The 24,401-nt window shown below is 45.2% G+C and overlaps 1 protein-coding gene across 2 annotated transcripts; it reads right to left on the bottom strand.

The window, feature by feature from the left end:
- Positions 1–1,252: 1,252 nt before the first annotated feature.
- On the bottom strand, positions 1,253–21,896 carry LOC138754554 (short-chain dehydrogenase/reductase 3-like). Of its 2 annotated transcripts, XM_069918979.1 has the most exons (7): positions 21,631–21,896; positions 21,330–21,479; positions 7,619–7,762; positions 6,663–6,782; positions 5,099–5,337; positions 3,604–3,729; positions 1,253–2,428 (listed from the first exon to the last, which is right to left on the bottom strand). In XM_069918979.1, the coding sequence occupies exons 2-7, from the start codon at positions 21,465–21,467 to the stop codon at positions 2,344–2,346; spliced, it is 852 nt and encodes a 283-aa protein (XP_069775080.1). In that variant the 5' UTR covers positions 21,468–21,479; positions 21,631–21,896; the 3' UTR covers positions 1,253–2,343. The 2 variants fall into 2 exon arrangements, with proteins under 2 accessions (XP_069775080.1, XP_069775079.1); XM_069918978.1 differs by having other exon boundaries at positions 21,330–21,896.
- Between the last annotated feature and the right edge of the window lie 2,505 nt (positions 21,897–24,401).

The following is a 24,401-nucleotide window of genomic DNA, read 5'->3' as shown; positions in this document are numbered from 1 at the left end:
TTCTTTGGAGCTAGGGGCTATATAATACTATGTATTACTGATTTGAGATGAATGAGGGATATTTTCTATCTTTTTCTTTCCACTTACAGACCACTAAGTATTTCCTATGCCATAGGTGCTCTGTGATTGCTTAAGGTGGTATGTGGGTGGAAATAAAAAATTTGAACACCACTGTTTTAATCATACCTAATTGACTTGTTATGTGCACGGTTTCAGAACTCCAAAGGAAATGGGCCAATAGCAATTTTTCTCAAGCAAAATACTTCAGTAACAATTGGGTCTTGAGTGGTGATTCTCAACCTTCCCTTCCCACTTGCAATCCCTTACTAATCACAGAGCACCAATGGCATAGGAAATACTTAAAGTGGTACGGGAGTGGAAAGAAGGTGGTTGAGAGCCACTATCTAGATATTAATGCATGTACAGAAACTTAAAATATTTTTTAAAAAACCATGTCTGATCTTCATACCAACCTGAATCTCTGAAGTTTGGGCAGAGGGTACCCAACTGTTACGATACTGTTCCTTCACATGTTGTATTATTTACACATACAGAATTGTTTGAGCTGGGAGAAAATCATTGGTTTAAAATGAATAGTTCCATTTCATTTTGTTTCTGTGCACACTCAGATTCTGATGCCCCTGTCCACAAAGTAGGTTGCAGTTTCCTCATTCCTACGGCAGCTCCCTTCCAGATATATCAACTGGATCTTTTCCCTCAAATGCAGGTGTGCTTCGCAGTTCAGGCTACAGCACTTACAAGTTCCCTCAACTGCACATGGAAACATGCTCAGACCACATGAAATTATCAATTTACACAGTTCCCCTTCCCAATGGAGTTAATTACAGCTGCAATGTGTACATTCCAATCTCCAGGTTACTGGTTTCAGATGTTGGAAGGTGTATAGCAAGAAACTAATCACAATCCAATCAGCACTCAAAGGGTTTAAATGAAGGTTGTGGGTAATTTGCTTGAAATTCAAGATATAAAGCAAATTGACAGGTGTTGAGAAATTTCTCCTGCTTAACATTCAAGGAAAAATGAAGCCAGGGTTTTTTTCATTGCAGAACAGCATCTACTTCTAGGTCAAATCCTAATTTCAAATCAGGGCTCATCAGTAATTTAAACAAGGAAGAGACACAAAAGTACATAGTTATATCACACACAAGTCCAGATCTTACACAACACCTCAGGCTGGAAGGACCAGACAGCCTATTCCCGTTCCTGGTGCAGAAAAATGAACATTCCCAGGCCAGTTCATTCTTCATTTTATTCATTCATTAAACTTGAAAAGGAAGAATTTTTAGGCCAGATGGCAAATTAGTTTAAATATTAAAATTTACAGAACAAACATGGCAAATATTTACTTCAAACAAAGGAATTATCCCAAGGCAATAAAATTTTACTGAATGGCACTGGATCAGATATCGAATTCCCACAAGGAGATGAGGTATGTATGAGTGAGACTAAAGTGTTAAAACAGTTCTTTACCCAACTGCATGCCAATCAAACATGCTTAACTATTTACTTTATCCAAATTTTCTTGTACTAAGAAATGCTGGAAGATCCCCTGAGGGACAAGAGGGCATAAGTTAAGGGTTAGGGGGCAAAAATTTTGGAGAAATATTAAAGGATGCTTTTACACTCAGAGAGTGGTGGCAGAATGGAATGATCTTCCAAAAGAGATAGTTGTGGCAGGGTCCCTTCTGTCATTTAAGAGAAGGTTGGATGTGTACATGGAGGTGAGGGGGTTGGAGGATTATGGGCGGAGAGCGGGAGGGAGGACCTAGTGGAGTTGTTCAAGTGAACCGGCGCGGACTCGAAGGGCCTACATGGCCTGTTTCCACACTGTATATGGTTATATGGTTATAATTTTAAAAAGGAAAAGGGAGGAATTATCACTGGAATTCCTGTTACTACGCAGAACCCCAATTGGAACTGTACACAAAGTCATTGCTGCAATGTGGAGGGAGAGAAACAAAAAAATCACATCCAGTAAAACAAGCTGCCCATAGAATGCCATCGATGCAAATAGCAGATGTAGAAGCCACACAGTTTTGCCGGTGAAGGATTTCAGACGCTCCCAAGTTATATTTAGAATGAAGACACTCAACAAGTCACCAAGTTCTTGTCCATCCGTTAATGTCTTGTTGGATTACACAGCTCACTTTCCCGAGAGCGAGCTCAGGGCCACGTTGCCCTCGAGAGGATTTGATGCTCAACATTCTGCAAGACTTGACAGGAAAGTAATGTCAGAGACGCCTGCCACAGACGTTCTGAAAAGTTCAATTTCCAGCTTGCTTGGGAGGTTGGAGAGGGAGTCCGGAGCGCGTGCTGGGCCTCTTATGTTCTCCCTTTGAAGCTGTCCATACACACATAGCTTCCGGTAAACCTATAAATCTCTTCCAAGGCTGTATGGGGGAGTATACTGCAACCAGGGAGGAAAAGAAGTCAGAAAGATTCTACTTGCTTTAAAATGTTAGTTCTCAAACCAGCTGCTCTTTTTAAGCATCGTGAAGCATCATCCAACATAAGATTTTCCCTGAAGACCTTTACCTCTGTAGGTGAGATACCCAAACTTCCAGGTGCTCATTAGATCAACCACTTGTAAAGCCACCAAAGTTAATGGTGCTCCACTATCTCACACCTGGCTTCTAAAGACTTGGGTTGTATTCCTTGGAATTCTGATTGAAAAGCACCTTTTGATTAATGTATACTATAAATTGGCATCTGATACACTTAGAGAACCATTCTCCTTGTTGGCAAGTTCCAAAAACAAGTCACATGTTCCCACCCTTGAAGGAGTCAAAAAGGAAGAGGATATGATGGTGGGAGACCTCAGAAGCCAAACACATTTTAAAAAAATGCTAATTCCTTTCTTCCTGCTTCCCTCTCCTCACCCCCCCCCCCCATCGTTCTCTCAATTCTAACTTCTCCCTCATCATTAACGCTCCAACATCTCTTCCAACGAAACTTCATCTCATCAGCAAGTCTGTTACATTCCACACAGCAGTTGTGAAACTGAACACAGCCAGGCCAGATCCAAATCTTCACTGGAAGTTACTTCAACACCATGTCTGAATCAGAATGGGACTTTTCCCAGGCCACACAGCCATTTCAAATTCACCAGTTTCACCAAATGACCCATTTATAAATCATACCAGGTCATAATTACCCTCTAATTAAAGCTTTGTTGATTACTCAGATGCAACAAATTATTTTTATTGAGCAGCTCCGATCTGAGGCAATGCCAGGAGGCTTGACAGATAATATCAACACACTCATTTCACTTGTGACTGTCACAGGCACTGGTAACAAATGAACCTTAACTGCATCTTGGTGGGTGGTACTGAACTATGCAAAGAACACTACAGTTCCTTGGTCTGAAACCCTGGATAACATTAGCCTTCTTTCTCACTGAACAGAAAAGAGTCACCTGTTAAATTTATCCCTCTACATCCTATCTTGACCACACCATTTCTTAATGCAGAAGCGTATTCCTTGATTAAATTAAAATTTCTGCTAGTTTTTGTAAGAACTCTGCCACTATGACTGCAGTGTGGGGGGGAAATGCTCAAGGCAAGATCCCCGAATCAATCTCACCTTTTCATGATGACCAGCAAGTGCATGGTCCAGGGTAGCAAGAGAAGGGCCTGGTTAGTCCGCACTGCTTCCACTGTCCGCCGCGCGACTGTATCAGGTTTGAGAGGTGGGAAGAGCTTTGGAAACCTGTCACAAAACCCCAAGCAAATCAACACTCAGAACAGATCAGCATACAGTTCAAACCCAAGACATAGATGAAGCCACATTCACCTTCACAGTGGAATTCAAAACGAGGATTATGTGTGGTGGGAATTGAGAGTCAAGTCTGCAATCTCACACAGAAGGAACAAATCCCTGGCCATTATTCAGACCTGCCACTAACCACAAGATATAACAGCTTCAGGGAAGACCTGACAAGCATCCCGTTATTGAAAATGGGGTCTTAATTTAACATTTCCCACAGGGAAAACTTTGAGCAAAGAATGTGCTATTCTGACCACACTGAGCCTGGTTTCCCAGGTTCAATCCAGTGATTGCAGCCCAATGGTCAGACTGCTCGTAACAGGCCCCAGTATCCTAGAACTGGAGAGTGAAGTCTGATCATTTCAGTGCAAATGGTTGACTGCACTGGCCACAAGCTGGGTAAATATTGTTTATGCTGGTGTATTGGACAACAGCTGGAATTTCCACCCGAGACAGAGGTTTTGAGTGATACCCTTTGTATAAGACAACCCCCCAAATCTGGCACTTACTGCTGACACAACATTTTAATAACAAATTACCCTGTAAAGATTTTAACTTTATTAGCACATTTTAAAACAAACCACCGTCGGCTCCTGTAACAGACTGTTTAATCCCTTCCAGAGCCAGCAACAATCAGACTGGGTGGATGGGCCCCATGGGGAGGGAGCGCTGAGACTTTGTTCATAACTAACAGGATTGTATTGGAGTCGGTGGGAAGATGGCAGTGGTTTTGAGACTTCGCCATCAAGGTTCAAGTTTTAGACCTGGCGTAGAAGACAACCACTGATTCTGAGGTGACATTTTTAAGTTTTGAGGGTCGTCCTATGCACCCGCATATTGTACATAGTCATTTTCAGCATTATACACTGTTCCAGCATTCAGAGGCAGTAACTGGAATTGTAGCTAAGTCGTAGCATTAGGGTCATTAATCACCTCATGCAGTTCTTGGTAACTCTTCAAGAGGGAACCCATGGTGACAGGAACACACAAGACTACTGGACAAGCTAATTAAATTAGTAATCATTTCATTTAAGTCTCTAGAATTTAATTTGCAAAAACATCACTGGCCGCTTCCCTCACTCCCAATAAATTTGGTACTGTTGTTGAACTTGTCTGAGGGAACCATGTCAACATTACTCTCTCGCACCATTCTCTCTTTCCTTGCCCTACAGGATTTAGTTTCCAAGGAAAACAATTTGGAATCTACCTGCTCACCCATTCCAGGATTGAAAATCAGTGGCCATCACCCATCAAGAAAGCAAATCACTACCCTTTTGAAACAGGTGACACAATTTATCCCCTTGGGACTAACCTGGTCTTCATGCCGTGAAACATCTCTGTACTGGTGTGGAAAGGAAGAACGGTTGTGGCGTGGACTCCCGGACAGTCAAGAAGCCCCAGTGTCAGACTCTCCATGAAGGCGAAAGAAGAGGATTTGGATGTGCAGTAATCGATGGCTCCAGGTATGGCAGACAGTGCCAGCACAGAGTTCATACAAACAATGTGTCCGTGTTGTAATTCTAGCATCCGTGGCAGGAAAGCTTTGGTTGTCTGAGTGGGAGAGAAATAAAATAGAATCATACAAGGGAAATTATCAGATGTTGTTGCTTTATGCTAAATTTTGGTGAAAACTCAGTGATGAAGGTAAAAGTTTTTTTTTTAAACTTCCAGTTCCAAATAGAAAACCTATGCAGTGGATTTTAAAAGCCATGTACAGCAATCTAAATGTATGATATCCCTCCCCTTGTTCTGAACCGCAGTCAAGAGGTGAAATGTGATACACAGGAGCCACCACTGCAATGCAAGCAAGAAAATATTAGTGATTCCAAGAATTATATTTGGGCTTTCCAAAACAACCAAAAATAGATATGAAGAATACAGCTTTGATTTGAGTGCAGAGCAAGCAAGGAAAACAGATTTCAAACCTTTCTGCTGAAACCCCTGTACAACCTCATTGGATAATAAAGGTGGAAGAGAGTATTCCTCTCTCTTCCCACCACCCTCCCCCATTCAAGGTGATCTACCAGGATCGTTGTCTGAAGAGGGCGCACAAAATCATTGAGGACCCCTTTCATCTCACACACAGCATCTTTCAGCTGCTCCACTGGGAAAGAGATCCAGGAGGATCAGAGCCAGCACCTCCAGGCTGAGGAACAGCTTCTTCCCACGGACAGTGAGAATGGTGAACGACCAAAGGAACTGCTCACACAGGCCCTCTGAGAATCTCATATTATTTGTATGGATGAAACACTTAACCTGCAAATGTATTGTTTGTCTGTATGTGAGTTATGTCTGGGGTTCAGCGCTGCCTCATCTCACTGGAGCGCCACTCCGGCATCTCATCAGGCCGCTCCAGGCACCTTCTTGTCACCATTTTTGGTGAGCTGCGGCACCTAAAAAAAAATTAGTGCTGCGTCCCCTGGTTGTATGTTTATCTGCTTTGCACCAAGGACCAAAAATCGCTGTTTTGTCAAGTTGTACTTGTACAATCAGAGGACAATAAACTTGATCTGACCTTGATAATCTGGGAACCAACCAGGCAGCAGAATTCGGGAAGGTTGGCGTGAACTTTAAAATAAGGTTGCCGAAACGTTGTATTACATTTCAGATCGTCCAATATATCACTCAAGCAAATTTAGAAGTGTGTGACCATTCTGATGCCAGACGTCACAAAGGTGAAAAAGAAGGATGGGCTGCTAATCTGGTCTTGGCACAGTTGAGAGAGATGTTGGCCAGAAAACCTTTAGTGCAACACTTGTCCTATGTGTATCGCATACCAGCATTTGCTATTAGATCTTCAAATGACAGTGTAATTAACGAGACATGAACAGAAAGGCTTGAAACTAGCTGTATATAGCAAGAGGCTGTTTACTGACCCAGAACTGGCCAAGTGTGTTGATATGCTGGGATTTCAGGAGAGCGTCATCGTCGCTGTCTATGAGAGACTTCCCATGAACCACTGCAGCATTGTTCACCAGGATAGTGACGTCACCCACCTGCACACAAACAAAGTGATGGATCACGTGTTGATTCATCCCGCTCTCAATTTACTAATATAAAATGATCTCACACTCAAGGTCAAATTTCAACTGGGTACCTTGCTGACAAAAAAAAAGCATCAAAATTATGTGGGGCATCTCTTGAAGCTACTTTGTAGGACAGGAAATAGGAGCACCCAATTTATGCCAAACAACACCCCCTAAACAGCTACAAGATTATTATTTGGTCCTTTCAGGCTCCAAAGGGAAGATTTGAAAGGCAATTGACCAAAGGCCCATCTAGTTTGCTGAAGACAAATACATGCGGATGAGAGACTTGCCCAGGAGATCAGCCCTATTGGTGGTGTGGAAACTGTGGCATGAGTCAGTCACACTCTCAGCAAGGCAATTCTTTCTTGGAGAGACAAATTTCAACATGGAGTCCAGGAAAATTCTCTTATTATGACAGGAACTTGAACCCTTTGGATTCCACGTCCCGGCTTTCAGAGATTACCAACAAGTGGATATATGCAGTGTTCTGGTTTTACCAACAAGCATATATTCTATGTAAAACCAGGATGGGTTCTATACCCAACCACCAACTGGTTCTTACTGGTACTCGTACTGTAAATGCTAACCCATGGACCCAGTCAGTCCAGAATACCATATATATTATGAAAGGTTAAAAATGGCCAGAGTCCAAAGGGTTAAATTTTCATGGCAGGGAAGACAGACTGGATTCGTTTTGTCTTCTACCAGAACAGCGGCTTTACTTGCCCAGATTTGCTCACAGAGAGAAACAGTTGCCCACAGGCAGACATTAATTGGCAAGAATTTTTCTAACAGAGCCCCACCTTCTCCCGTACGGCTTTAGCTTGCTGGTAAACCTCCTCCTTGTTCCCCACATCACAGATAAAGTAATGGCACTCGACACCCAAGCTGCGGATCTCCTCACAAGCCTCCTTGAGACATTTCTCTGTCCGACCCCACACGATGATCTACAAAGAGAGGATCAGAAAACAGGGTTAGTAACATTGTGCGGCCATTCCTCCTTCTCCTTGTGCATTGACATAGAACCTGTGGTATCCCTGGAGCATCCAACATACCACTATCAAAGAAGCACATGGTTTAAGGGAGCTGGACTGGTCGGGTCTGCATTATCTTCCTCTTGAGTACAGAATCAGAAATCAATATTCACTTCTATGAAGTTCCTTTTAGAAGTGAGCATAATGTTGCACCGGCAGAAAGCTCTAGGTGGGTCATGGGCACACTCATCTGGACAGCTCTCTGACTGGGTTGGTGGGGGGGGGTCATTCAGACTGTTGTTAGTCTGCTAGAGCTGATGGATTGAGTCAAGGATAAGAATGAAAGAATGGAGAACATTACAGCACCCTACAAGCCCTTTGACCCACAATGTCATGCTGCCCTATTTAAACCTCCTCCACATGAACAATGTGACATGTCCCTCAAGGAGGCTCGAATCCTAAACTTCAACTCTGATCCTAGTTGTAGGGTTTTGCAGTAAATATTCAAAGGTTTTTTTTTTAAGTTTCTTAATGGAAGGGCATTGTTATTATTGGTACAACATAGATGTGCACCACAATTCTTGCTAGCTGCAACAGGTACTGTACTTCGTTTTTTAAAACCAAAGTTTTAATAGTAAATTACTTAATTAGGACAAGAAAAAAAAGGAGGTATTACAATATTGCAGACAGTTTTTTTTTTGTCGTGCCAGTGTATTAGGAATATGATGGCAGATAACGTCTGCACGGCCAGATGTCAGAACAAATGGGACAGCTAACACTCTTCCCTCCCCCTCCCTCACAACCTTTTTTAAAATAAAGGAGTACTGACTAATGTTCGGGTGGAGGATTCCCATTCGTCTGTTACCTAGAGGTATCACTCATCGGCCAAGACAGTGGAAGCCCAGGTGAAAGCTGGTTGTCCACTATTTTCCTCCTAATTGCTAATTTTTTTTTCAATATTGTAAGTTTTTAGCCATACATGTAATCATAAAGAATACAAAAATAATCAATTATTAATATCAGTTCATTTATAACATAGTATAAACCCCATCCTCTTACAGTAAGTCCCCAAATAAAGTAAAGAAATAGATAAAAAGAGATTAAAAAAAGTAAAAGAGACAAGACCTGATTGCCAAGAGGAAATCACCACGTGGTTCTAACAATTTACATTTTTAAATTCTTCCAAGGAGGTTAGCAAGGTTCTCAAAGTTTAAGGAAAATATCCATAAATTTACATCTGCCATTTGTCAATATGGGTGGCAAATTTTCACAAATACATCATATTTATTTCTTAAATTGCAAGTCACCTTCAAGGGGAACGCAACTATGTATTTCTGCATTCCCTCACTCCATATCCAGTCGAGAGTCCGATTTCCAAGTTACTGCTTTACATTTTCTCGCTACTCCTAATTCAACCTCTACAAATTCTTTTTGATAGACAGGTAATTTCAATTTTGGTCTTATCCCTACAATATTACCTAATAAAAACAACATTGGATTTTGTGGAAATTATCAGTTGTCAGTTGCGAATGTTATTGACATTAACTCACTTCTAACCCTCCTCTTCCTTCCCCCCCCCCCCCATTTCTTCCCTCTGATGATGGTCTCACCCACCTATTTAATTTTTTAAATTCAGACACACTGCACAGTAATAGGGCCCTTTCAGCTCATGAGCCCGTGCCCAATTGACCTCCAACCCCCATACGTTTTTGAAGGGTGAGAGGAAACCCACGCAGACATAGAGAGAGCGTAGAAACTCCGCTCACACAGCAGTGGATTCGAAGCCTGGTCCCTGCCACTGTAACCCTGTGGAACCAACCGTACTGCCAACAAGTGGAGGCAATAGAATAATAATTTCCAAAATAATCCCTCTGGTTTACTACGCTTAAAGCAAAGTGGTCTCTGTCAAGAGACGCTTCAATTCATTGCAGTGATTAGAACAGTGTCAGAAGGAATGGAGGTCACCAAGCAGATTGTGCATTGAAGTTCCGGAAGGTTCACAGGAGGAGCAGTAGGCTGTGTTATGCAACACTCCAGCAGTTCAAACAAAGGGAAAAAGTTCAAGGCACAACTTCCCCTTTTATCAGTCTGCTGCAGTCAGAATTAGTTGCCTCAACAAGTTAACCCTTCCACTACCCAGCTCGTTAGAAATAAAAGATTCAATTTCAATTATTTGAGGGTTCAAATTTGAATAAATCTGCCTGTTTTTAATTTGCATTTAACAAACTTTCCTGAAGAACCTTTGCCACTACAAAATTGACTGCATTATTGAAACACTGCTTTGTTTTCCCCAATTGCACTCACTGATGTAAATATTTATCATTCATATTTTATATTTATTATTTCTTTCTATTTCTGGGATCATTTACTATTAGAGTTTTTTTTTAAAAAAACATATTATCTGCTTGACTGCAACTAGCAAGAATTTTAGTACATTGCACTAAAAAAAATGACAACAAACTTATTGACGATGCCAGGGAAATCCTGTGAGACCTTATCTTTATAGGAGCTAGACAAACTTCAAGATGACCCTCCATTTAGAAATTCCAAAAGCAACCAAAAAAAGTACCTTTGAATACTTACTGTAAAACCCTACCTCCATGGTCAGAGTTGAAATTTAGGATTCTAGCCACCTTTAGGGACATGTTGCATCGTTCACGTGGAGCAGGTTTAAATATGTTAACACAATATTGTGAGCCAAAGGTCTGTAGTGTGCTGTAATGTTCTCTCATTCTTACCCTAAACTCAATCCATCAGCCTAGCCAACTAGATGATGGTCTGAAACCACCCCCTTCTCTCTCTTTCCCCCGCCCCCCACCCCACCCACACCTCAGTCAGAGGGTTGCTCAGGTTAGTGTTTCCATGACCCACCTGGTGACTGAAACATTTGGGGTCTTCTGCCAGTTGTACTTTCTCCACCTGGCAGGTCAGGCAGAGGGAGGGTCATGGACAGGAAGCTCAGTGGAGCCTGTGTCAGGCTGGCCCTACAAGGTTTTCCACTTCAGCAAGAAGCTGCCCTCGGTAATTTTATGGTCAGCGAGTTCTGAATTGAAAGCGTGTCGGGTTCAGGGTTATTGGCTGCATGCCAAATAAGAGTCCACTTGATCTCAGCAGTGCACCAAGACATTCCTTGAGCATTCATGACAAGACAGAGTACGAACTGCTATGTGTAAGCCTCTGGGTGCTGATATACATCACCAGAATCCCAAATTAGTACTTTTTCCAGTAGGAATGGCTAGGGAGAGGTTACAGCACAGTATGGCAGGCCTATTTTAATGCCAGTGTATCACTGAAGTATTTTGTCCACATCCATTCAGGCAGAGTTTAAAGTCTGGGTGGGCAACCTTTAAAAATTCTCATTGCATCTTAAGTATTCCCTGTGCCATAAGGGCACTGTGATTGGCAAGGGATTACTTAAAGTGGTATGTGAGTGGTGCCTCTTGGTGCCTGCCACATTGACCACCGCCAGTGGGCTGATATCGCCTCCAACCGTGCATCTTGCCGCCTCACAGTTCGGCGGGCTGCAACCTCCTTTGAAGAAGACCGCAGAGCCCATCTCACTGACAAAAGACAAAGGAGGAAAAACCCCACACCCAACCAATTTTCCCTTGCAACCGCTGCAACCGTGCCTGCCTGTCCCGCATCGGACGTCAGTCACCAACGAGCCTGCAGCAGTCGTGGACATACCCCTCTATAAATCTTCGTCCACGAAGCCAAGCCAAAGAAGAAAGATGTGAGTGGAAAGAAAAACTTTGAAAACCATTGTTTTAATTGTACCTAATTGACTCGTTATGTGCACGGTTTCGTAACTCTAAAGGAAATGGGCCAATGACAATTTTTCTCAAGCAAAGTATTTCAGTAGCAATTGTGTCTAGAGCAGTGGTTCTCAACCTTCCCTTCCCACTCACATACCACCTTAAGTCATCCCTTGCCAATCACAGAGCACTTATGGCATAGGGAAGACAAGGTGGGAGGGGAGTTTTTTCTAAAAAGTTGCCCAGCCCCTGATTTAGAGCTTCCAGAGCAGTGTTTCCAGGAATACCTGTGAACATTCTAGAGGTCCCTGGCAGCATGCAGCACCTCTGCTTTTGCATTTTGAGAACATTCATCCTTCAGAGTATTCCATCTGGAAGGCGTCTCCAAACAGGGGTTCCAATAGTCATTAAGAGCATCTCTCACGCCAATCACAAGGGGTGGGCGTGGGGAATGAGTTAGATACAGCCATGTATCTACAAGCTGCAGACTATACAGTGGCCCATTTACATGTCAACAGTATCCAGTCTGCATTCATCTGTGGATTCAATCCTGCATTAATAGAAAGACACTTCATGAAACTTTCTTGCTAGCCCATGCACTGCACACGAATTAGATTGTAGAAAGTATTCGGTTATCAGGTATTATTGCGGGGGACCCATGCAAAAATGCTACGGGAAATCAGAAATTATACACAAAATGCTGAAAACACTCGGCATCTGTGGAGAAAGAAAGAAAGAATCCACAGCCATGAAATTTGTGGTTCAGCTAATGAGTGGTTGGCTGGAATCCAGTGCATGACTAAGCCAGTTATGTTGGAGGGAAATTAAATTTCACATCAAGTACTGATGAGTCAGGGTCAATTTGAGGTCACTTTTGCAAGCACATTTAAACTGTCTGTTTCTAATAGTTTTCCCGCTACCCTAATAGAATGTGTATTACTGCCAGCATTGGGTAGAACTGGCGTTTTGGACATTGGGCAGAGGTGGAGAGGCACTGGGCAGGTGTATACCTGATACGATCCTGAAAGAGCACCACTCTGGGGGGGGGGGGGGGGGAAAAAAAGCAGACATTCTTTCACTGATGGGATTGCCTTCATTACCAGCCTCTCCCCAAAATCACCCAGCAAGTTGCTGGAGCGATCCAGAAGTTCAGCAGCTAAAACCCTCCTAAAACCAGCCCTATATTCAACTCTCAATCCTTGGCATTTTGCGCACTCCCACCAGCAGGCCAAACCAGCTGGGTAGATGCAGCATCCACATAGAACAAGTTCAGTGGCGAGGTCCAATAAGGTGGAATAACCTTACAGTTCCATCTGCTGTTGAAGAACACCCAGTCCAGTGGACGAACTGTTGGAAGCTGGAGGTGAGAGAGAGAGCGAGTGTACACACTCTAGAAAGAATAATATGGTATTTCTCAGGGGCAGATGGATTATTGTAACATTAACCGTTTTTTGTTAAAATCAAGGACATCCTTTAATGCTCACACATTTTTTTTTAAAAAAAGCATCTTCCAGCCTTTTCTCAGAAGGTATACAAAAGGTTAACCAGATTAGTCAGTCCAGAGTCCCAACTCTGACAAACAGAGCAAAGAGGGCAGTTCTTCCTCTCCCCCCGAAGCACTTTTCAAACAAGTTAGGAAATCTTTCATTCCCAGTAAAAGGGAAAAGTTTGGGGGGGATTTCTTCCCTCAGAGAGTGGTGGGGGTAATGGAATGAACTTCCGACAGAGGTGGCAGAAGTGAGATCAATGTTAATATTCAAGGAACAGTTGGATAGGTCTATGGACGGGAGAGGTGTGGAGGGTTATGGGCCGAATGCAGGCCAGTGGGAATAGGTGGGAGATGATGTTCAGCACCGACTAGCAAGGACCAACGGCATGTTTCTGTGCTGTAAATAGTTGTATGGTCTTTTAATTTCAGATTATTAGCCAAATTTGAATTACAATAAATCACAGTGGAACTTCAGCCTGGACCTCCGAATTGTTGGTCCAGATCCTTGGATTACCAGTTTGCTAGCGTAACCACCACTGCACCTCAAAATATCCTGCGCCCCTCATTTCTGGCATGATAACCCAGGGTTACAAAACACTGCTGAGCTCTGATACTCACAATAAGCTATAAAAAGTTGTCATCGGCTTCTTTCAGTTCGTTTTATTTACAGAATGCCTTGCGGCCCTCATAACTCATCATAAAATCCAACAGCCCAGGATGAGATTGAGGTCTGCCATCTACCACTTACTTGCAAGGGAGTGTAATTGGCTCTGGGCTGTGAACTTCTCAGCACCACACCTCCTACCCCCCCCCCCCCCTCCCTACCCCACCACCAGACAAACACTTCCTCTCCTGTGGTAAACAAGATTAATGACATCAGCAGCGTGGGGCTGACCTGTTGTTGAACCTATGGCTGTGACTAAACTGTTAGGTGCTCCTGCCCCTCCTCCTGATAGAACTCTGAACCCGTCTTTGAGAGAACTCAAAGAGAGAGAGGGAGCCCGTACAAAATAAACAGACATGGTGCAAGAATGTAATCAAGGTTGAGTGATCCAAGAAAGTATGAGTGAGAGTGATGTCCTTGTAAGGAGATAGGAGAACAAGGTCAAGATCATACTCTACTGTGATGCTACCAATGGCCAAATAGTCATGTTAACAACGTGATTCAGAGCCAAAATAAATGAAGCAACACAAACGGTGGATTTTCAGCTTCACAGACTTGGATCCGCACAGCCATACACTGGTCCAGTGAGCGGAAGGGACAGGTTGGGAGATCCAAAGCTGTGCAGAATTACCCGCAAAAAAAAAATTGCAATCAAAACAGTCACTGTTTACACTTATTAAAAAGAGAATTTATCAAGAAGCGAGGCAGCTCCCTGCCAAGGAAACCTCATTCCAACTTGAAACTACACAAGCTGTTCTTTAACTGCCACCAGATCAGTGCTGGGACTCCAAAAGCACCACAAGTTAGGCTGCAGGGCTCACCGCCTTCTCCTCCAAGGCAATGAACGCAGCCCCCCCCCCATCCACCAGCCATGTGCGCGCGCCATCAATGAGCGAAAGGAGGAGTTTTAGTCAGACCAGGTGCTGAAAAATTCAATCCCTGTTCTCCTGCACCCCATGGATTTCTATTTTCCCCACCCAATCACGTCCCCAAGACTGGGTTTGGGTTGGTAGGCCACTGTAAATCATCTCTTGTGTGTAGGCAAGTGGTAGGATTAAGGAAGAGTTGATGGGAATGTGGGGAGAATAAAGTAATGAGTGTAAATAGGTATTTGATGTTTACTGTGGACTTGATGCACCAAAGGGCTTGTTTCTGCGCTGTATCATTCTGACCTTTGAACCTTGCAAGATAGGCTCCGAGTATTAAAGCTGAAGGGTCTCAAGTCAGGAAACATTCACAGAGAGAGAGGGACAGCAATGGCCTGCTGAGTCGTTCCAGCCTCTCATTATGTGCGACGATTACACTATCTGTCTGACCAACAATCTCACGGCTCTGGCTTCCGAGTCTTTTGGTTCAATCTACAGTTTATCCTGCAGTCGGCACCCCACTCTATCCAGGAAATCAGCTATTCAACCACAAATGAAAGCCAACGGCATTCCTGCTAACCATCCACACTTTCCGGGATTTGGCCAGAGTAGCAACTAACAGTGGGACCCTGCACCACCCCTCACCTGTTTCACCCATGGTGAAAACCTGGGACACGTTGGCAGGATTAACCAACTTTATTCAGTGACTGAATTGGATGTTTCCTTCGGATTGTGATCAGCAGCAGACCGATGCACTGCATGAACCAGCACTGTCGTCTCCCCTTTTATAAATGAAAGCACACAGAAATGATGGAGGAACTCAGCAGTGTCCATAGGAGACACTTCAGCTATGAGCCCTTCTTCAAGAACACTATAGATGCTGCAAAGCCCGGTTGAGTTCCTCCAGCATTTTGGTGCTTTCACAGCATCTGCAGACTTTTGTGTTGCACTGAATCCAGCTCTATCAACACTGGTATCTGTTATAGTAAATACAGCTCCATTGAGAGTTTTTGCTAGATAACTTCGAGGCCAGCAAATCTCTGGAAACCCTGATCCAAGGAAGACTGGTGAATACAGGTCACACTGATCAAATTGGAAGTTACACATTTGCAAATGGAATGCAGGGCAAAGACAAAAGTCTCTGGCCCCTTTTACACAGCCACTTCAAAGGTAGGAATATTGCGCCACACCTTCTGTGCCTTAAACATGCCCGTTTCCTCCTCCACAAATTGCTCCTGTTCCGTTCCAGTGACGTCCTCCTCCTCAATCGAAAAGGGATCGGCACAACCCGACTAGACGCATGTGCAGTTGATCCTCTTGGTCTGGAGATCGATGTCGGTCACCAGCGCCACCTTGGTCAGCATCAGCATGGCATGCACCCTACCCTTAGATGAACGCTGGGGTCGGGGCTGCGTTGAAATCAACTCCGAAGGCTCCACGTGCAAGGTAGGCCAAGTTTCTTCAGTAATTGCTGGCAGTTTTAATGGCTGTTTTCTTAACTGTTTGGGCTTTAGTTTTCCTCATGACTGTTTGTAAGGTACTTCAGCAATATAGTGAACAGTTACAAAAATTTTTTTAAAACTTTTAAACGGTTTTAAATAGTTCTGCCAGGAGGGGGTGTCTTCCCATGTCTTCTCCCTACGCCATCACGCCACGCCCCCATACCTTCTGTGTCAAAGGTACGAACATGGAATTGGGGGGGGGGAATCATTATTGTCCCACCTTTAAGCCGGCAATGGAGATAGTCAGTGTTGAATTAATGTCTGTGTAAAAAGAGTAGGCTGGGAAAGAATGTGTATGCATACCGTATTTGACGGCATTTAAAACTTGGACAAAACATGCAACTAGGACAACATGAAAAATCTTTTTAATAATACTGCTGTAAATTTACAAGAGAAAACAAATGCAGAAAACATTTATAAAAACCAATTGCCACACTGGTCCTGTTCTCTCCCAGTGTCCTGCTGTCAGTCCCTGCACTGGTCCCACTACCTTTCTCTTTCTTTCCCAGAAGGGAGGAGGGTGGTGAGACCAGTGCAGGGACTGACAGCAGACTGCCAGAAGAGTCTCCCAACAGCCCACCACCAGCCCCCAACGATAGATAGCTAGTGAGCTAGGCAATGACAATGACCACTCTTGGCACTACTCACCATTATCACTCTAATTCCAACCGCATACAAGACCCAGGGATTTTTGGGGGAAAATATTGGGTCTTATATGTTGTCAAATACAGTATATGTCACACTAGACACTGACACCACTGTTACATGTTCTGAATGTTGCTCCCAGAATGTTGGCTTGCTGTGTAAAGTGACACACTTATGTCAGTGTTGTTTGGTTCAGTATAAACAAGTAAGCTTGTTTACAGCAGTATTGTGGGAGCCTACCTACAAAGGGGAGAATATGACAGTGTGAGATGCTGTCACCACTGGATTCCCCACTGTGACTGCTTCTACCTTGGCAATACAAGGGGGAAGAGGATGAATTTCATGAATGCACCTTGCAACACTGTTCCAAGGAAGAAGCAGTCGCATCCTCATTAGACATTTTCCCCACAGTTCCCTCAATTCAAGTCAAGACACCTTTATTTGTCATTCATGACATGTATTGCTTGGTAAACATGAGATAGCATTTTTCCAGACCACAGAGTAGATTTACATAAATACAAGTTAAAATAGAAGTTAAAAATATTAAGACATGTACAGTAAAAGTCCACAGTACATTATCCACATATTGTGGGGAATCAGGAGCCTGATGGCTTGGGGTGGGGCGGTTGGGGAAAATAAACTGTTGCTCAATCTGGACGGCAGGGCTTTGTGCTATGGACCTCCTACCAGATGGTAAAAGAGAGAAATATTTACAACGGGTGTGTGAAGTCCTTCACAATGTTTATTGCTTTTGGTATATATCATGTATTGCAGAGTCAGTCATGGTAGGAAGAGCCCCCCCCCCCACCCCCCCCAATAATCCTTTCTGCTGACTTCACTATCCTCTGCAGGGTTTTACGGTCTGAGGCAGTACAGCTTCCAAACTAGCTGGTGACGGAATTGCTCAGAATGCTCTATCCTCTGCATTCCCACCAACAGTAGATTCAAGTCCCACAGATGCGTTGAAAAACCATTCCAGATGGGAAGGCATCAGAAGAACAATATCCAGATTCTCTACCAACACTGGCACTACCCCCACCCCGAGCAAGTGCTAAAAAAGGAGCCAAGCCGCAGAAATTCAAGTCCAGGTCATCCCTCCTCGCTCCTCCCCCACCCCCGCCCCAAAGAAGCATTGGGTTAGACCAGGGGTGGCACCACCCAGTGAAGGCTTTAGACAATGTGGTAATTTAAGCAGCTGCACATGATGCAAATGACATTTTGAAAAGTTCCTCTCAACTAGACTGCAGAACTCCAGGAAAATAACCTGATGATTCATTGAAATTATGAACACTCTGCTCAGACGCCAGTATGCCTCTGCATGCACGTTATTTCATAAAACTAACCAAATTGATTTCAATACAAAGTTTGGAATTGCATCAGACTTTGTGGGTGAAATTAGTCTTTTCCTTGCAAGGACCTCATGATCTGTACAGAATGCACTTGCTGGTGTTGTTGCCTGAGCTCCAGGGAGCAGTGGTCAGTCCTAGCCCCTGGTGCTGTCCGTGTGGAGTCTGCTCATTCTCTGGGACCTTCTTCCTGGCTGCATTGGTTTCTTCCCAAAAGAAGAAAGCGGAAGAAACATGTCACAGGGAATTAAAACAGCGGCAACGGGAATCCGATAGCTCCATGAGACAATGAGCTGAAGAAATGCAAAAACTCAATGGAGAATTCATGGACTGGGACAATGCCAAGTGGCTTTGCATGTTTTTAGCAATAAAGTTCACTCAGGAACACTCACAATGCAGCTTTACCATTAAGTTTTTTTTAAAGTGCAATTTAGAACATAGTTCTTAAGCCTCATCACCCCCCCCCAAAAAAAAATAACATAACAGAAGTTACCTGCCATATTAGAGCATGTTGTAGCCATATTGCATGGGACAGCCCCTTCAGCCCAGCTTATCCATGTTAATTATACAACATGGCAAATGGAACTGATAACATTCAGATGCTGGTACTTGGAAACTGTGGTTTAACCTTAAAACCAGCTCTTTGTGGGGGGGGGGGGGGGTGTCTTAAGACAAAAGGTTGATGGAAATATCTCTGAACAAGTACTTTGATCGATTTTTTTTTAAAAACTTGAATTGGAAGCCTTGCGGAATCAAGCAGGATAACTCCCTCCACGAGTTCTATCCTCAAGGACCCCCACCACCCAGGCCATGCTCTCTTTGCACTGAAACCATCAGAAAGGAGGTCCAGGAGCCTGAAGATGAGCACCTTGCTCCACTTCTGCCATTGGGGTTCTGAATGGAAAACAAGCCACAGACACACCATCTCACTTCCTCTGGTTTTCTTGCTCGATTGGTTTTTGAATTGCAATTTCGAGCCATAACTGGAGTTAAAAGGCAGTTCAGCTCATGGGCCAAGTGAGGACAGGAGTTGCCTCGGGAGATTTCGCAGAGTTTCAACCTGAAAGCGCTCCCCTGCACGTCGGGCAAGGCAGCGAGGGGCTGCACACACTCGCCCCATTTGGACTCTGCGAGGAAAGCCCCCCGACCCACCCACCCAGAGAGATCCTGGACAACCCGGTGTTGCCAGCCAGCTTGCCCCTGAGCCACAGCAAATGCACCAGCGTGCTGGTTCCTGTAAGGGTCACAGGGCGGAACGTGTTTCAAATGATCACACAGGATTAAGCCGATGCGTCTGGGGAGGTGGGAGGGAGAGAATTAACTGCGTCCCGTTTAAAAGCCAACCTGGGCTCGGCATGTGGAGGGAGTTGTCACTCGCTCCTATATTCCCCTTCGCACATCATGCACTCACGCCATGAAAGCGGGACGCCAGTGATCTCCAAGCAGGGTTGACACCAGCGAGACCAAATTACAAGCGCCCAATGACTGAAGATTCAGCCCCAAAACCAGAAATGCCCCACGTTTAAAACACAGTCTGAAACCTCTCGCTGCAGGTCTGTGAGACTGACTCGAGTCCTTCCAGCATTTCGGTGTATTTTTCCACACATTGGAAACACCAGACCCAGTGTGGGCAGTCTCCTGCATTCAAAATAAAGGGCTATGTTGGAACAAATGCAGATTATGCAAGGCTGAACTGGGCAGAATGTTAAATGCAAAGCAATTCCCCTCTGGTTCGAACGATGTTTGTGACACACAGACACAGAGACACAGAGAGACACACACAGACACAGAGTCACACACACACAGAGTCACACACACACAGACACACACACACAGACACACACACAGACACACACACAGACACACACACACAGACACACACACACAGACACACACACACAGACACACACACACAGACACACACAGAGACACACACACAGAGACACACACACAGAGACACACACACAGAGACACACACACAGAGACACACACACAGAGACACACACACAGAGACACACACACAGAGACACACACACAGAGACACACACACAGAGACACACACACAGAGACACACACACAGAGACACACACACAGAGACACACACAGATAGACACAGAGACAGACACACAGAGACAGAGACACAGAGACAGAGACACAGAGACACACACACAGAGACACACACACAGAGACACACACACAGAGACACACACACAGAGACACACACACAGAGACACACACACAGAGACAGACACACAGACAGACACAGAGACACACACACAGACAGACACAGAGACACACACACAGACAGACACAGACAGACACACAGAGATAGACACAGAGACACACAGAGACACACACACAGAGACAGACACACAGAGATAGACATAGAGACACACACAGAGACAGAGACAAACACACAGAGATAGACACAGAGACACACACAGAGACAGAGACAGACACACAGAGATAGACACAGAGACAGACACACAGAGATAGACACAGAGACAGACACACAGATAGACACAGAGACACACACACAGACAGACACAGAGACACACACACAGACAGACACAGAGACACACACACACAGACAGACACAGACACACAGAGATAGACACAGAGACACACACACACAGAGACAGACTCACAGAGATAGACATAGAGACACACACACAGAGACAGAGACAAACACACAGAGATAGACACAGAGACACACACAGAGACAGAGACAGACACACAGACAGACACAGAGACACACACACAGACAGACACAGAGACACACACACAGACAGACACAGACAGACACACAGAGATAGACACAGAGACACACAGAGACACACACACAGAGACAGACACACAGAGATAGACATAGAGACACACACAGAGACAGAGACAAACACACAGAGATAGACACAGAGACACACACAGAGACAGAGACAGACACACAGAGATAGACACAGAGACAGACACACAGAGATAGACACAGAGACAGACACACAGATAGACACAGAGACACACACACAGACAGACACAGAGACACACACACAGACAGACACAGAGACACACACACACAGACAGACACAGACACACAGAGATAGACACAGAGACACACACACACAGAGACAGACTCACAGAGATAGACATAGAGACACACACACAGAGACAGAGACAAACACACAGAGATAGACACAGAGACACACACAGAGACAGAGACAGACACACAGAGATAGACACAGAAACACAGAGAGACAGACGCTTTAAATTCAGACTCACCTTCCTGGCCCCTTGCTTCGCGAACTCCACAGCCAGGTGGCGGCCAATGCCCCGGCCTCCGCCGGTGATGAGCACCGTGTCCCGGCTCAATCCCTTCGGTCTGCTCGGGAGCAGCAGCGACACCACGGTCCGCAGCATCAGATAAGTGATCTGCAGCGGGACCAAGAAGAACGAAGCCACGTTCCTCCACTGCATTCTCATCCCAAACAACACAAAATGGAACTGCACCCGTTCCTCGGCGGCCACAAAGTTTCTCCCCCCACCCCCCCCAGAAAAAGTTTGACTTTTTAAAAAAAATCACTTTTTAAACGTTTCCGGGCGCGTCAATTTCACCGATCAGTCCATTTCTGCCGGTTTTGAACCCCATGATTTTAGTTTGTTTCTTCTTTTTGCTGTTGTCTGGGATCACGCAGAGGTTAATGGTTCCAAGCCCGACAGGAGGAGGGAAAATACACATAAATAAAGGAACTGGAAGCATTTGTGTGTGTTCGGAAGGGCGCAATGAGTTTTTATACAGCAGTCCATTAATCCTGATTGACGAGTTGAAGTGTCGGGAGGTACTACTGTGCGAAGGCGAACCTTAGCCCACACCCCCTGGAGCCAGCGGCAACACGCCAACCTCCGCCCCGGCTCTATCAGCTGCTTCCCCTCCTCCTAACCGAGCTCCGCTAACCCCCACCCAACCATTATTTCTTCCTTCCAACACCTCTCCTTCTTCCCCCTCCACCCAACCGTTATTTCTTCCTTCCAACACCTCTCCTTCTCCCCCTCCACCCAACCATTATTTCTTCCTTCCAACACCTCTCCTTCTCCCCTCCACCCCACCATTATTTCTTCCTTCCAACACCTCTCCTTCTCCCCTTCCACCCAACCATTATTTCTTCCTTCCAACACCTCTCCTTCTCCCCCTCCACCCAACCATTATTTCTTCCTTCCAACACCTCTCCTTCTCCCCCTCCACCCAACCATTATTTCTTCCTTCCAACACCTCTCCTTCTCCCCGCCACCCAACCATTATTTCTTCCTTCCAACACCTCCTTCTACCCCTCCACCTAACCATTATTTCTTCCTTCCAGCACCTCTCCTTCTCCCCCTCCACCCAACCATTATTTCTTCCTTCCAACACCTCTCCTTCTCCCCTCCACCCAACCGTTATTTCTTCCTTCCAACACCTCTCCTTCTCCCCCTCCACCCAACCATTATTTCTTCCTTCCAACAGCTCTCCTTCTCCCCCTCCACCCAACCATTATTTCTTCCTTCCAACACCTCTCCTTCTCCCCCTCCACCCAACCATTATTTCTTCCTTCCAACACCTCTCCTCCCCCTCCACCCAACCATTATTTCTTCCTTCCAACGCCTCTCCTTCTCCCCCTCCACCCAACCATTATTTCTTCCTTCCAACGCCTCTCCTTCTCCCCCTCCACCCAACCATTATTTCTTCCTTCCAACGCCTCTCCTTCTACCCCTCCACCCAACCATTATTTCTTCCTTCCAGCGCCTCTCCTTCTACCCCTCCACCTAACCATTATTTCTTCCTTCCAACACCTCTCCTTCTACCCCTTCTGGCTGCCCATCCCTTTCAGTCAGTTTGTGGGGTCTGATTTGGGTGTCCTGGAGTGATCCTTGACAGGCACTGCTTGGCAGGTGAGGCCTGGGGGCAGAAGCTCTGTTGGGCCTTTACTCTGTGGCCTCACATCAGAAAGAAGCAGCTTGCCCTGATTTTAGGTGAGTAGGGAGACCCACCCTCTCGACGTCCCCTCTCGGGTCCAGCGGTATGGTGAGGTCGAAGAAGGCTGGGCGAAGTCCTGTTGCAGGGAATGGTCAGACCAAGCTTTGATACAAGGGATGCCCTTTCCGTGTTTCACGGCGCGTGTTTGCTAGACGGCCGTTGATCCTACGAGAGGGTTTGTCCGCCCTTTGACAGGTCTCGCTTTTCATCCTGCAGGGAGTCTTAGCCACCCTCCACACCAAGCAAGCCTGGTGGGGGAGCAGGTTTAGTCGCCGACCACCCAACAAGGTTGTGCTGGGTTACGTCGTGCCAGTAGCACTCAGACAATCCCAAACCCTATTCATCTCATTTGCCCTATGGATTCCGCTTACTCAGCCAGCCTTGCAATCTCCCTCATCCCTGCCTGTCCATTCTACTCTCCCCTCTGCTTTCTAGTGCATCTTTCCCCTTCCTTCCTGCCCCTCCACTCTCCTCCCCTTTCCTCAAGCTATCCCTTTATTCCTTTTTGGCCTTCCCCCTCCCATTCTGCATCCCAACATCCTTTCCCCGGCTTCTAATTCCTTTTATTCCCCCCCTTCACTTTCTCCTTTCCTACCTCCACTCTTCCCCCCCCACCTTCTAACCATCTGGTTCCTCCCCCAGTCTTCACAAACTCACTGCACATCCAGTCATTCTGCTCTCCTTCCCCTCCCATCTGCTACCCTTTTCTCACTCTCCTTTTCCTCCTCTGCTCCTGTCCACCACCCCTTTCACTTTGCTTCCTAACTCCTCTTCCCTAATCATCTCCTCTCCCTGCCATCTCTCTTGCCTTCGCTTCCTTCCCACCACGCCTTCTTTCCCCAGCCTTGACCTCTTTGAATATGCCTGGGATTGTCTGATCTCAGAAGCTAAGCAGGCTCAGGACTGGACAGTACTTGGAGGGGAGGGGCAGGAAGGAAGGGAAAGATGCACTAGAGCACCAGGTGCTGTACGTTTCTGTGAGGAGTGCTGGGGAAAGTGGCGACTCTCCGTCTGCCTTACAAAGACAAAAGTTAAAGAATTTCATGTATGTTACATTCTAAATGTAGAATTACATGAAAATAATGGAACCTTTAACCATTTCCTCACATTCTCCACCTCCTTCCTCATTCCCACTGCCAACCCTCCCTGTCTCTTCTACCTCCTCTCTTTAACCACCTTTCCTTCAGACGTGATTGTTATTCTTTCCCCTGCCTATCATGAAGACCTTTTTCCAGATCAGCCATCACTGAAGATAAATTTCCACGGTGCTTTCAGATGTCTCCAAGGATCCAGGAATATTCCTCCCCAGGTTCAATTGCAAGTAATCTCTAATAATATAATTA

This window comes from Narcine bancroftii, chromosome 2, assembly GCF_036971445.1.
Source record: "Narcine bancroftii isolate sNarBan1 chromosome 2, sNarBan1.hap1, whole genome shotgun sequence".
NCBI classification, from domain to species: Eukaryota; Metazoa; Chordata; class Chondrichthyes; order Torpediniformes; family Narcinidae; genus Narcine; species Narcine bancroftii.
The sequence above is the reverse complement of the archived record's forward strand: the minus strand, read 5'-3'. Positions and strand labels throughout refer to the sequence as shown.